The 15,140-nt window shown below is 43.3% G+C and overlaps 1 protein-coding gene across 12 annotated transcripts in view; it reads left to right on the top strand.

Annotated features, from left to right (window-relative positions):
* The window catches only part of DOCK10 (dedicator of cytokinesis 10), a 288,822-nt gene that overhangs the window by 51,293 nt on the left and 222,389 nt on the right, over nt 1-15,140 (top strand). For 6 of the 12 annotated variants that reach the window (XM_059928823.1, XM_059928830.1, XM_059928826.1 and 3 more), the window contains exon 1: nt 12,913-13,387. The exons of 3 other annotated variants lie outside the window; for them this stretch is intronic. In XM_059928823.1, coding sequence (XP_059784806.1) covers nt 13,226-13,387 — 162 coding nt within the window. In that variant the 5' untranslated portion in view covers nt 12,913-13,225. Of the gene's footprint in view, nt 1-12,907; nt 13,388-15,140 lie in introns of those variants that run through there. 3 more of the 12 variants (XR_009504315.1, XR_009504316.1, XM_059928832.1) reach the window with 1 other exon arrangement.

Here is a 15,140-nt window from a genome sequence, read left to right as displayed (position 1 = left end):
ATAGAAAACTTATAACTCATGTAACATGTAACTCTAATTGGAAATTGGAAATAGATTGCCATTTATTTTTTGATTGCCATTTTTAAATCATCAGTGTCTGGCTCTTGGAATACCATGAGATTGCAAGTAATAAGAACTAGAGTTGGGGTTGGGTGGCTCTAGGAATTGAAACATGCAACTATGTTCACAAGTCCCTGGGAGATCTGAGGGTACAGACCTTCACAGATTTTGGAACCTATATTGGGGGAAACACAGACAAGAGATAGCTGGAGAGACACGTGTTTGTTCCGCAGAATGTTGTTCATATCCCCAAGCCTACACACCCACATCCCGCTTGCTCTTCTGGAGCCCCCTTGGGTTCTCCACTCTCTTTTGGACCCCGATCTTGCCTCTGGGAATCTGTCTCCAGATCTAAAATCCTCTCATGGCTTTGGATCACATTGCATGTCTGGTAATGGCTCTCTTTCTGGATTCTACTCTGGTCCTCCTTGGCTTGCTGGGAATTCTGGACTTCAATTCTCGTGCTCACTGTTCTTGAGATTAGCCACCTGCGTCATCACGCCTGGGTTTCGCGTGTATTCCCAACACAGGCTGCTGTCTGATTCCTGTCCTCCGTCAGCAGCGCCTGTGAGCTGGACTTGTTGCCCGTTGCACGTGGATGACCGTGAAGAAGGAGGCAGCAAAGATTACCCCAAAGTCTGAGGAACAATGGCACAGCCATTAAAACCAAGAGAACCACTACTACATATAAAATAGATAATCAACAAGGGCCTACTGTATAGTGCGGGGAACTCTACTCAACATTCTGTAATAACCTATATGGGAAAAGAATCTGAAATAGAATGGGTATATGTATATGTATAACTGATTCGCTTTGCTGTACTCCTGAAACCAACACATTGTGAATCAACTATACTCCGATATAAAATAAAAAATAAAATTAAAAAAAAAAAACAGGACAGTTGCAAGGCAGAGGTGACTCAGAAACAATGCCCAAAGGCAATGTTGAACTTGGCAGGGCACAGAATATCTAGATGGAAATGTGGAAATAGGCCTTTGAGGGGTTGGAGTAGAATTTGAAGGTAGAAGTGAGGATTTAGGGATCCCAGGTATAGAGGAAATCTGGTTCTTGGGAGGCCACATGAACGCTAAGTTGGAACTCTTTTCTTTCCTTCTCCTGCCCCTAAGCTCAGTCAGCATGACTAATGAAGCCTCAGACCTTGTTCCTACCCCTCCTCCAGCCTGATGTCTGGAGCCCACAGCCCCTGCCAGCCTGAAATTTACTATCCTTGCAAGCCAGCCACCTCCATGAAGAACCAGCGTCGAAAGCTGCTCAGCACTTGTTGTCATGCTGTTCAAACTGGACCCCTCGACCCTTAAGTCCTGCTCATGTTACTAACACTTATTGACACTATTATACCAAACACCCGCCGAAATGATTTCACATGGATTACCTTATCTGATTTTTTTTTTACCTTATTTGATTTTCATAGCAATCATACACATTAGAAATTATTACCAAGGTGACTGTGCATCTGTTTTTGTCTGTGCATAGCCCCTATTTATGCCTAATGTCTTGGCATCACTATTAATAGCACCCTCTAAAAGGGTCCTGGTTTGGATGGTCAATTATATGGCCACTGTAACTGTTACCACACTTACTTTCCTCAGTTTACAGATGAGACACCGAGACGTGAAGTCCCTTATCCATCGTCACATTGATGATCCAGGGCGGAGCCAGGACTCGGACTCTGGCATCAGACCCCACATGCCAGCCTGTAAACCAATGTGTTCTGATTCATGTTTACCAGTCCCCTTAAGTTTTGATGGATGCCTTGTCTTTAGGATTTATTTGCTGCTGATTTAGTTCTGATATTCTGTGTCGCACCGGGCAGCTTATCCTCTTTCGCCCCCATCCCCACCCCTGGTGACCACCAGGTCCCACTGCGTCTGACCCCCAGCTATAGCCTGAGCTTTTACCATGTGGGGCTGGAATGGAGAGGAGAGAGATGAGGTGCTTGCTGGAGTGAGTAGAAGACTTAAGAGAAATTTATTTTAAGGGCTGGAAGATGTGAGCAGTTTGGTACAAAAGACTTGAGCAAGAATTTTATTGAAGGAGAAATGGTTAAGCCAAGTAATGGCCCAGCCTTTTATTTTGGACAACTTACCCAAGTCACATTACCAAGTCACGCGAACTTACATTGACTCAAATTATCCCACAATCAATTCCAGTGAAACAGATAGTATCAATTACAAAACTGGCTAAAAGGCCTAAGAACAACTACGCCACGTACAAGTGCACCTCATCTAAACAGACTTGGTTTTTGTCAAAATTGAATTTTGAAAATCAGTAGTGTCCTTTTCATGCTAAAGCAAGTTGATGGCCACAGGTGTGAGCAATGCATACTTAAAAACCTTCCCTCATATGCAATACCTTTTCCTGTAAAAAAAAACAAAACGAAACACCAAAAAAAGTTAAAAATGCAGCCATGGTCACTTTCCACATCCTGAAAATGATGAATTTACTAAGATTCACGCAGTTAACCATGTTTTCATCACCAGTGTACCAACGTGCACTTCCTGTCATAACTAAAAGTAGTATTCCAAGGGCCCTCACGATCACACACCATCTCACACAGAGTTTGTCACAGGTGGGTAGGTCCACCTTTGCACGGAAATAGGTAGAAATCTGAAACCACGGCTGTACATCAATACCAGGTGATGTGACCTTCTAGCACCGTTCCAAAGCAGCTGTTAACATATCATGTATGTACTTTTACATGCATTATCTCTATTAATTCTCACAGCAGTCCTCTGAGGTGGATCTGAAAGTGAAGAAGAGTTACGTGAGTTGCTGAAGATTTTCAAGCTAGGAAGACACAGACCGGACTTTCAAAACCAGGCTGAAGGTCTGCAGAGTCCTCCACACCCAGCACATATACTAGACAGTACTGCCTCTGATGACAAGTTAAACTTGCTTCCTAAGCTTATAGCCCCATTACCTCCTACAAAGGTGGTCATCATATACATTGTTAGGCTATTCCTTTCAAAATAAATTTGATATATTAAATGAATTACAAAGTGATCTGAAACGCTACATCCTTATTCATAGATGTGTAGTGATAGACTACTTTAAAAGCCAAAATATGTTCATAGGAAATTCCTTCTCTTCATCCCTTGGTTGGGTGCACATTAAATCTTTATTAAGATTTGCACTGAGATAGTTGGCATTGCCTTTGAGGAATGTCATAGAATCCTATCCTGATCACACATATACTTCTAAAGACCTAAGGGCACAGGCAGTTGAACTTGGGAAATTCTTGTATGGCCAGATTTCAGGGTTTTTCAGAGTAGAAGCATAGCAGCATGGAGGCTGGGATCTCAGTGGCCCTGAGGAAAATCGCCATTGGCACTGCAGCTTTGTTCTCTGGCAGCTCGGCCACCTGCCGGGCTGCTTCCGGCTCCAATAAGGACTGTGTAGTCTAGGCTGATGTTAAGCTGGCCACAGGCTGGGCAGGGCTTTTGTAGCCCCCTCCTCGGTGCAGGGCAGGGCTCCTGTGTCCTCGTTGGGTAGGGGTCAGCGCGGGCGAAGGGGAGGGAGGGAGAGACTTTCCCGTAGTCAGAATTCAGTTCCCTGAAATGTGTCTTCCTCCTGTTCCTTTCTGCTCCTGAATAGAAAACAGGATGACAATACTTTGCCTAAAGGGTAAACATGAACATCCTGTATTCTGTCTTGCATTCTTCTCTTCTAAAATGCTGCGAGCCCAGAGATTTCTCCTGCTAGAGGAGGTTTTCTGTTTCTCCATGACTCTAATGTCACCCAGCAGTGAGAGGCACCCTGCCTCACTGGGTGTGTAGCTGTCAGCTCTGGAAGTCCCCGAGTTGAGTTCATAAATAGCAAAGGCTCTCTATTTATGGGGTCCTTACTCCGTCCCAGGCACGGTGTTGAGTGTGTTAAGTGCTTCATTTGGATTATCTCACTCACTCCTTCTCATCATATAAGGTAGGGATACACCGTCATCACCCCCATTTCACTGAAATGGAAACAAAGTTCAAAAGGTTGTTTGCTCAGGGTCACAAATACAGGTAGTGACAAACTCAGATCTGTGGGACACCAAAATGATCATACCTCTGGAGAAAAGCCAACGAAGTCTTAACCGTTACCATCGCATCAGCTTGCTCCCACTTCATAGGGCGTTGCTGTGTACGTATTAGAGCTCATTGTGGTGATTATTCTGGCTATTGGGTTGGATCAGGGCAGGGAGCAGGTAGGATAAAGTCCTGCTGGCTTCTGACTTGCCAAACGACTTGCTCACCAAAACAAGGAAATGGGTTTAGTTGGACCTCCACCCACTACATCATTTCCAATGTTTTCCTCTTCCCCCTCACTCTTCAGAGTGCTTCTACCTCTTTTTCAACACTGCTTGTGATTCACTGTAGCCTTTTAAAAAAATATTGGCAGGAGGAATGTGGGAGATACCAGCAACAACTCTTTCTATCTCCCCCTCTTTTGTTTGTGTGTTTACATGTGACTGACCCCAAAGCCCAGACATGTGTTATTGGTCTTTGTGAATCCGCAGTTGGAGAAAACTTTTAGACCCCAGACGTAGAAGGAACCTGAGATTATCTATTCTAACTCTCTAACTTTATGGACAAGCAAACTTAGATCCAGAGAGAGAGAAGTAACAAGGACTGTCTGAAGTCTTAATTAGTGTCGGAGCCCAAACCCCATCCACTGCTGTTCCCATCACATCCCACTGGAATGCAGGGTACCCAAGTCACCCTGCAGAACTGCAGTAGCTTCATTTGTCAGTAGCAGAAACTGGAGATAATAGGAACACAAACTTGAAGAATCCACATCCTGTAGTTTAGGGTTTAAAGAGAAGCTGAACGTTATCTTATCAAGCTAATCTTTTGAATATAGCTCCGCCCCTCCTACTCCTGCTGGGTTTAAACCTTGTTTTGTCCTCGTTTCCTTTCAACAGCCTGAGCTGGGTGCTTTGCACCAATTCTAAAATTATATATTGGGCTGCTCCCCTGAGTCCTGGCAAAGGATGTAGAGTTGAGATTTGCTCAGGTTGACACCATCCTTTTCAGCTCTCGAATTGGTTTGGAAAGCACATTTGTAAATGACTTAAAAGACTGCCATTTTCACGTTTGGAAAGCAATTCATGATTATTGTAAATGAGATTTAACTTGGAATGTTTAGGACGTGGGTGGCTAATTCCTGCCACAATTCAAAGGGGGTAAGAAATGAACACAGAAAATAAAATACGACAAGTACTGAAAGTACAGTTAATAGCTCATTGATCCAGCCTCAGCTGAGAACATTTTTTACGTAGCTAACTTGTGAAGATCACAAAATTGACCCCATTTAATCATAAACTTTTAAAAACTAAAAGCAGTCGCTGGTGGAAGTTTATCTCGCATGTTTCACAGGTTTCTATTCCTTCTGAAGCTGTCGCCACTGGACATAATTTGACTTTTCCTGATGCATCAGTGTCATTACTGTGAGCTCTCATTATTGTCCTGGACTAAAACACTGTACAGTTTACGACCTTTAGGATGTTTATAGCCCCAGATACTAGGGATACTGATTTCCTTTATTTTTGTCAGTCTATTTTGTCAGCCCTTCCTTTTGTGGGTGCTTGTACCTTTAAGTTAGTTGGACTCAGGCATGTACCCTGGGCTCACTAGCTGGTGAAAAGGAGCCAAGGACGCTTCCTGCCTCACCTCACTCTTGACCTTGCCAATTCATTCTAGTGCCGAGGCTGTCTCTTTTGTTTGTGTGTTTACATGTGACTGTATTAGCGTTGAACCTTGACTTACAGGACTGTTACTTACCCTCTTTGGCACTTTCTTGGAATAATAATGATAATAAACATAATAGTTTTATTAATAATGCAGGTAAAAGAGTGATAAGATCTACCATCTATGCCAGTGTTTTCTACATAGCATGTCTTTTGTTATAATAACTCTGCAAAAGAGGTCATCTTAGTTCTGTTGTAAAATTGAGGAAAATCAGGTTCAGAGGATTCAGACTTTGAATCACTTCCCAGGTACCAAGCTAGAACCACGAACCCTCATCTCTGCCCCAAATGCACAGTCCGCAACCCCATCTAGTGGCGTGGGTCTCGGTAGCCCTCTGGTTTAATTGCTGGGACCACCGCAACCCTCTGAAGAAGCGAGAGGCTGTCAGCACTCCATCCCTCAGCAGGGACATCCTTCCAGTTCTAAGTGGCTGGGCCCTATTCCCACTGGACCAAGGCAAGTCAGAATCATAGTGCTTCTGGTCAAAGGCTGTTGCAAGCTTAGTTCAGCAGCCTCTTTGGAGTCCTGTCTAAGGTGGCTGTAAATGGTAAATGTATGAAGACCCCTTCTCTAAACCACTCCTGTAAGCTTCCCAGATTAATGAATCGGGTGCTGTCTCTTTCTGGCCCTGCAGAGGTTGTTTCTCTTGCTTCCCGGGGCTTGGCTGTGATCAGAATAGTTGAGGTTGCAAAATGAGTGCCCTCTGGGTAAGTGAGGTATTATTATATTATTTCAAATGTGTTTATTCATGGAAAAGGACCGGAAAGGGGTTATGGAACTTGTCTCATGTTACCATGGGAGCTAACTTCAAAGCACGGAGGAGGCATGCCCAATACCCCCATTCCTCCATCACCCAGGGAACATCATGTGTCACTCAACAAGAAAGAGTCCAGAGATTTTTTTAATATACCACTTGTAAAAGGGACAGGGGAAAAGCAAGCAATGATTGAAATCCTTAGACCTTCTCTCTTCTAGTAATAACCAACTCGCATGTATTGAATACTTACTTACCATGAGTCTGGCCCTGTGCCAGGCACTGACATGGTGATTAGATCCTCATGAGTACTCATTCATCTAACAGATGATGAAACTGATGTTTAAAATTTTTGCTGTAAGTCACAAAGGTAGCAAGTATCTCAACAGGGATTTAAATTTGGCAATCTGCTTCCTGAGCCTTTGCCATACTGCTACACTATACCGTCTTCTACTAAGAATAAGAAAGATTTATTCTGACCTGACAACAGTTCAGTCAAACATAGAATCCTGAGAAATGTAAGGTATGATATTAATGGAACATTGACCTTATGCACGCATTCTGCAGGAAGCTGCTGATGAGGAAGCCACCCTAGAGAGGGATGAAGGATCGTTTTCTGATGCATCTGAATGTACCAACCGAAGAGTAATCTGCTTTGAAGCCGGACTGGTGCCAAAAGGAGGGACATGAAGACAAAGAAGAGCTTGGCAGCAGCACCTGGATTTCTTAAATGAACGAACAGTGTGCCTGTTTCCAAAGTGATTAATTGTACAACTCAATAAATGTCAGCAAGTGCGAAAGATGCCTGTAAAGAGGAGGCCACTATAATTAAGTGAAAATGAAGAGAGAGAAGCTGAAAGAAGGGAACTCTACAAATCACAGATGGGGAAAAAGAGGTCATGGTTACTATCAAAATAGACTTAAGTCCCAAGCTCTTGAGTAGGAGTAGCACCAGGAGAGGCAAAGATGCAAGTTGATAAAGAGCAACTGGGCCTCAGGGAGAGTCACTTCGCTGGGTTGTGTTTTCCACTTTTTAGCTAAGAAAGCACGGATCGACTCCCTCCTATCCATTTAATTGAGTTTATATACCTGAGGGGACTTACCCATCTGGAAACAGACAAGTTAAAAGATTCACTCTAATCCCTGCCCTGGGAAAGTGGCCAGGTCCGTGACCTGGTTTTTTTCAGCTTGGGGTTAAAGCCCCAGTTGCTTTTAATCTATGAGGGTTCTCCTCCTTTGGGGTCACTTTCACTTGGGAACAATTGCTGAGCCTCTGGAAAATTTGCAAAGCAGCCCAGCAGGATTCAGACCTTGAGAGTGATAATGCTGAGGAAGAGGAGGGGAAGTTTGTTTTCATTACATATTGATTGATTGATTCACTCTGATTGATTCACTCCACAAAGCACTGAGTTCCCATGGAAAGGCTGTGCTCCAACTTAAAGAAGTGGGTGGAAGTTTCTACCTTGATCTCCAGTTTCTTTCCATCTTGCAACTCTGTGTAGAATAGTGCTGGTGGTGAAGGAGGGGGCAGCAAAGACTGGGGGCAGTTCCACTCCACCAACTTCAGCGTCCCCACCAAATTCTCATGCTGGCCCAGAAAAGCCGGTGGCTGGTCCCCTGTGAACAGCAAGGTGTTCAGGCTGTCAGCTTCCAGTGGATTCCAGGGGGAGTGGCAGCAGGCTTCTTCCTGGTGCCATGTCCAGGCTCAAAGGGTGTCCTAGGGTGATGGCTTCATTCTTGTTGGACCCAGAGTAGCGTCTTGGGGCATTTCGGTGTTAACCAGCATCTTTGTATGTAAGGACAGATGTTGCATCAAGGAGTTACAAAGCAGGCCAATCACGATTCCGTATTCGAACTATGTGCTTTCAGAGCCAGTTTCGACAAGTGAGTCACTTCTGCCAATGGATGCTTCACATAGTAAACACAACACATCTTTTTAAAAATTATCTTATCAAATTGATTACATTTTCAAATGTTTTAAAATGCAATTTAAATTATCACCCCAAACGGCTTGCTAACACTACTAGCTGCCTTCTGAAACTGTGATCCAAGGAGACATCACAAATTTTCCTCTGAAGGACAAACCAGCTCTCACAGGGGATGTTCCAGGGTTGCAAGCCTCCACCTTGCCATGTGCCAAATGTTTTTATGGTATAAATCCACCTTTGGAAGATACAAGGTTTACTTGGCATATATTTGGCTTTCAGAATTGGTTTTAAAAAGCTTTAGACCCTGTGGCCAGACCAGCTCAATTCAAATTCTGGCTCTGCCACTTAAATAGCTGTGAGTCTAGGAGTAAGTCACTTAATTTCTCTGTGCCTCGGTTTCCTCAACTGTAAAATGGGGGTGATCAGAGCACGGCCTCATAATGGAGATGTAAATGAATCAGTATGTGTAAATATTAAGGAGAACTGTGCCTGGCACATAAGAAGTGCTATGGAAGGGCTTGCTTTATTATAAGTATCATTATTGTTATTACTATTATTATTACTCACTGAGCATCTACCGCATGGTTACACAGGGCCTAGAGTGAACGAAGCACAATCCCAGCTCTTAGGGAGAGGGGACGACAGCTCTTAAAACTGAAATCCATCGGAATGTGATTTCAGCTTATGTGTTAGGAAGGAAGCCCACAGGGTGCAGTAATAAGGACTGCGCTTCCTTATTACCTCGGGCTGTGAGACGAGGTCTGTCAGGGGAGGCTTCTCGGGGGCAGTGTCATGTTTAAGCCGAACCTGGAGGCTTTGGGGAGGAGACCGAGCTTTCACTCTCCCCATCAGCAGAGATAGTCTCACACTTGCTCAGTGAATGATGATTATGGGCCAGGCTCTCTCTTGGTGTTTTTATTTATTTATTTGGTTGCACCGGGTCTTAATTGCGGCAGGCAGGCTCCTTAGTTGCAGCTCGCCGGCTCCTTAGTTGTGGCATGCGAACTCTTAGTTGCAGCATGCATGTGGGATCTAGTTCCCTGACCAGGGATCGAACCCAGGCCCCCTGCATTGGGAGCGTGGAGTCGTAACCACTGCGCCATGGGGAAGTCCCTCTCTATTGGTCTTTTCAGGTACTCTCCTCCCGCCGACATCCTGACAGGTGTAAAGGATTATCTCCATGTTACAGCGGAGATAATCCGCCTGATAATACTCTCAAGGCTCAGAGAGGTTAAAGACTTGCTCGAGATCACACAGCTTATGGGTGGCAGAGGCTCGACTGAGCAGGAGTGTGTCTGACTCTGCAGCTCACGGGGAGCCTTTCTACTGCCTTCTGCTGCCGCCTCTTCCTCCAGGCTGCCACCGGGATCAGTTAGACTTGGACCGTGTTGCTCAGTACATACACTGTCAGTTCCTCTACGAATAAATCCAAATATAAGGAGGGTTCTACTTAGTTTGGGTAGCCTGAGTGCTCTGCCCTCCAGCTCTGGGAGCAGGGAGAAAAGTCCTAGAGGCCCCCTTCTTCACTAGGTTCAGACTGATACCTGACTCTCAGCTCTCAAGCTGACAGGTGTGCCCATTGCCATCTTTTCTTCAGAGTGTGTGTGAGCCAGGCGGGCAGGCTGTAGACGTGCCCACCTCCACCGGCCAAGGGGAGCTGACACCTGGGCTACTTATTCTGGAATCGTTTGCCCTTCTGCAGAGAGCTACTGTGCTCTAAAGTTCTGTCTGCTGGGGTGAGGGGTAAGGTCCATTAGCTACTCTCTCACACCCAGTGCCTACTTTCCTCGAGCTTGGAGGCCCCCCTCCAGGGCTCTGTTGAGAACTGTGGCTCCTCTTTCTACGGCCTTCTCCTGCCCTGGAAGTTGTTATTCATCCTTCATTTTTGGTTATTGATCAATGTGACCATATTCACTTTTCATCTTTCAGAGAAACTCTGAAAACTCTCATCTGCTCGAAGATCCATCTCGCCCCCAACTTTCTCACTGTAATTAATATATTCCCCTTTATGCTGCTTGGTTGTCATTTCACTTGGACTTTGGGAAGAAGGGAAGGAAACATGTGTACTTCATTTCTCAATTACAATATTTACATCTGAATGCATGTTTGTTTTCTAAGATAACATACTGCTATCAGCAATAGTGTTGGGTGCACATTTAATGGTTGAAGGCCAAATTAATGATTCATTTTATTAATACTTCAAAGAAAATGGCAGACACCTGTGGGGAGTTGATTCTTCCTTTTGTAATATTTCCCGTGTGTCAACATCTATGCCAAACGTGAGGGAAAAAAGGTCCCTTATCTCTGTGGGTTGATTTCTATCTTTTCCTCCACCCTACCGCACCTCCAGCTTAATTTACTATTTCAAACTTCGAGCTCAGAATCCAATCCCTTTCTTGCAATTTTGCTGCATGTTTGAAAATTTTCATAAGAAAACGTTGGACTGCATGTCCACCTGTTATTCTCTGGTTTTCATCCTTCCGGTCTCTTGTCCATTGGGTAACTGTAGTGTGTAATGAATTCGCAAGAAACTAATTCTTGGAGGTTCCCTTTCCTTGGTGATGGAAGTTAAGAGAGAGAGAGAGAGACAGAGAATTTTGAGACTCCGTCCATAATAGCAGTCCATCAATAACAGGGATGAATTCCTCAGAGGCAGAACAGGGATCGATGAATAGAGCAGGACTCTAATAGCTAGAAAGCACATCATTTGTTTCCCCCATAGACTTTGGCATCTGCCAAAACATCTAACTCCAAAAGCCACCCCAGAGGTTAGCCAGAGTTAGTGAGAGGTGGCTAGGAAGGAATTTGGGATGCGAACTGCCTCTTCCCTGCCAAGCCCATGGTGTGCAACTGAGGGATCCACCTCCCCTTTCCTGTTCCCCACAGGAGTTGCTGGAGTGTTGAAGCACCTCCAGTCAGTGCCTTGCTGCATTCGAGCTATTCGGTCATGAGCAGATGACCAGAACCCGAGGGAATGGTTGGAGAGTGATAGGTCATGGGCTATGGGAGTGGGTGGACAGGGGGTGAGCACCGACATCCAGGGAGCCCCGAGGAGCAATCCTATTGGAAAAGACACATTCATAATCATGGCAACCCACTCCATGCTTTGTCTCTGGTGGACACCATTTATATAGATATTCAATACACAAGCCAGACGGGCTAAACTGTAACCTCTCTTCTGTAAATGCCCTAGTTGTTTGGAGTAAAAAAATGGTTTAGATTAGCACCCGGGAACTCTGACAAAGGTCTGGAGGGGGTTCAGGGACTTGCCAGCATCATTAGCATTTTTTTTCTTCTTTTTCCAGCCGCACTAAAATGTGTTTGCTCAAAACATAGGGAGATGAAAAACTACTGGCAGGCAGTACCTCTTAAAAGAAAACAAAATGTTTTACTTCTCTGGCAAACATACCAATTAAAACGAGGCTGTGTTGTGACAGATTACGGAGCAATGAATGCCTAATTGAGCCTTCTGCTAGATACTTCTGTGAAAACCACTTTACTGGGGTCACACCTTAGAGCCAAACAAACCTCCAAACTTCCTGCAACACCCTCTGCTCTGCGGAGCCCAGAAACCAAAGAGAACATTTTTGAATCTCCGAGAGTCACACCAAAAGGATTAGCTAAACAGAAAGATCTCGACATTGAAAAATCCTACTGGGGATTTCATAGTTTCTTCATTTGTAAGCAAAATCTATTTTCCACGAGATATTTTTGGTGCAAGCATCCCCTGCTGTCCTATTCTCTTAGAGTATACCATTAGATCTTGAGGCCAGTCCAAGCAGGTCACGTGACTTCTAAGCATTTCTCCGGTTCCCTCCTAAGTGACTAGTCTCACAGGAGTCAGGGAATACTAGACTCTTAACTACCAAAGACCTCAAAGTCCTTCCTGAAGCCTTGAATTCTTATTGATAGGATGTGAAAATGCTGTACAGCTGCTTTTTCTAAGAGGTCAGCTCGGCGGAGCTCCCTGCCTGACCTCAGTAATAGAGATATTTTCAGCCCTGCAAGCCGCCTGTGTAAATATAAAAATGTATTAGGCTGCAGAACTGCGTGTGTGGGAACAGAACAAGCATGCTTTTGAGAGGAAATCACAGGGGGAACACTGGTGTCTCTCACATGGGTTTGGTTAATGCGTGCATACTTTTGATAAATCGTTTTGATTCAGCGCACTGCGTGTTTCAGATGAGCCCATTTCATTTCTGGAACTTACGAGCTCTGATAAGTAAAACCCCAGTCACTTAGTAAAGTGTCTAATAAAATTTACTTCTGGAAGTTTTAACATTTTAAAACCATCATGTCACTCTTTGTATGCCACTCATTTGCCTTAGAAAAAAAATGTTAGTGTGAAGTCAATTTTTCAGTTGTTTAATGAGAAAAAGAGTGATTTGTTTGAGTGTCTGAGAGGGAAAGATATATTTATTCAGACCTCTGAAACTAGAATGGAAGGAGTTTCCTGTAATGGACAGGAGACACGCTCTTGAAATGAACTGAGAAACGCTCTCTGAGCGAAATGCTCTGATATCCCTGAGTGTGTTCAGTTTCAGTGGATCAAATCTTTCCCATCTCTGCATCCAAGCTATTTGGCAGCGATCAGATGATCAGAGCTCAAGGAAGTGATTGGAGAGTGCGCTGGCTGCAGCTGCAATGTAGGCTGTTTTCAGGGACAAGGAGCCACTGTTTTTCAAACATAGCATCAACATAGAAGTTATTTTGTGGGCTCCAGGATGCAGCGATGGGCTGCTCTGCCAGCATTGTTCTGCTTCAAGCTTTTCGTTCTGTGGTCCAGAGGAGCTGTCCACACATTTGTAGACGACGCCAGGAGGAACCATCCCATGAAATTTTGCCTCTGGAAAGTGACGATGAAATGAGTAGACCCAGAACCCTCATCATAATGGTATGGTATCTGTGGCAAAGCAGCCTCCGTTGATTAAACTGTTATTATAGAAACGAGGTTGTCATTCGAGGTTTTGGGTTTTCAGCTTTCAATAAAGAAATGTGTGACCTAGAGTTTACTACTGTGCTTTCCTGTTTGGGGAAAATCTTTCAAAACTGTTTCATGTATTATTCAAAGAACTGGTTTTCTTTTAGATTGGTCATGAAAATGTGCAGTTTATTGGTCTATGAGAAACTGTCTTCTGCCTAACATTTTGTATGCTGTTATTAACTTTTGTGCAGAAACAGAAAATTTTGAAGTCTCGTTTAATTAAGTGGATTTTGTTTTATAACTCAAATTTGAAAGTAGAGCCCCAATAGATATTTTTATATCACACGTAACCCATCAAGTTGTGTAAATGTTGGTAGTTAGATCTCTAACTTCAAAGTATTTGAGGTCTTTATTTCTGACGCTGCAATGGAAATGCCTTTCCAAAATGCTTAACTTACGCATAAAATCAGAATGAAGTTTTTGAGAATTTTGTGGAATGCATGGTGTTTTAATTAGAAAGCTGTTTCTTGCCACTTGTCAAATTACATTTTTGTCTGTGCTTTAATTATAATAGTGTTACTCCTTCTTTGTGTATCTGTTTGATCAGCAAGAATAAAGTGGAGGTCAGAGTCTTTCCTTACTTTAGGTTCAGGGAGAGATATGCTTAGTCACTGAAATTCAATGTTGGGATGGAAGTAGTGTGCTAAAGTTTCCAAAATTGGGGAGGCGTTGAAGTCTGCGTGGTTTCAGCACAATCGACTTTTTTCTCTTAGATTTCAATGTTCAGATATCAAGGATGCAGTAAATAATGAATGATAAATACCTGTTACACTAAAAGTTTTTAAATGAAAGTCATTTGGCTTGGGCTGTGCCTTTGAGTGACAGAATACTAAGCTATAACATTCTATGCCAGTTTCTCCAACAAATCAATATCTGGTTTTCAAAAGGGCAATACTGTTCTTCAACTGTTGGGCTATGATTATCTCTAAGAGAAAACACTTAGTGGGAATATTTTCATACTCATTTTCCCATAAGTTTTCACAAATTAAATTTAAAAGGATTTGAGACATTTGTGCTCCAAGTTTAACTCTTAATAGCAGTAACACATTCTATAGCTATGTGTATTACTCATGGCATCTCAGTCATTAAAACAGTTTTCCTAATTTTACTAATTAGACTATAAAATTTTGCAGCTAGAAATTTGCCCCCAAAACTGTATTTCAAAGTAACTGAGAAATAAAAAATAATAAATTCACCTAATAACAATGCCCTGTTTTTTTCAAAGATCCTTTTAATTATATGATACCTTTACTGACATTAAATGAGGTGATGATGGATTTATTGATGAGGAAAACAGGTTCAGAAAGATTGAATACCTTGTTTATATCACACAGCTGCCAAATGCCAGAGCCTCAAGTCACACTTAGGTCAATAATTCCAAAAGCCAATATACTTTTTCACTCTGTTCATATCTCTAAGGAAATAATGATAAAACTGAGAAGAGTGAATTTTTATGAGAAGTCTGATGGAAATGTTGGACCACTCAGAGTGAAATATGCTCATAGAAAGTTACTGTGCATCTTGAAAGTTTCCTCTGGGCCACTTGAAGCTTCACACATTCCACAACTATTTGTTGCCGATACACTATGGGCCAACCACTGTTCTAGGTACTTGGAATCCACCAATGAACAAACCCATCAAAGATCCCTGCCCTAAGTTGCAA

Source organism: Balaenoptera ricei, chromosome 7 (genome assembly GCF_028023285.1).
Source record: "Balaenoptera ricei isolate mBalRic1 chromosome 7, mBalRic1.hap2, whole genome shotgun sequence".
Classification (NCBI taxonomy): Eukaryota; Metazoa; Chordata; class Mammalia; order Artiodactyla; family Balaenopteridae; genus Balaenoptera; species Balaenoptera ricei.
Note: the sequence above shows the minus strand (reverse complement) of the source record. Positions and strands in the feature narration are given on the sequence as shown.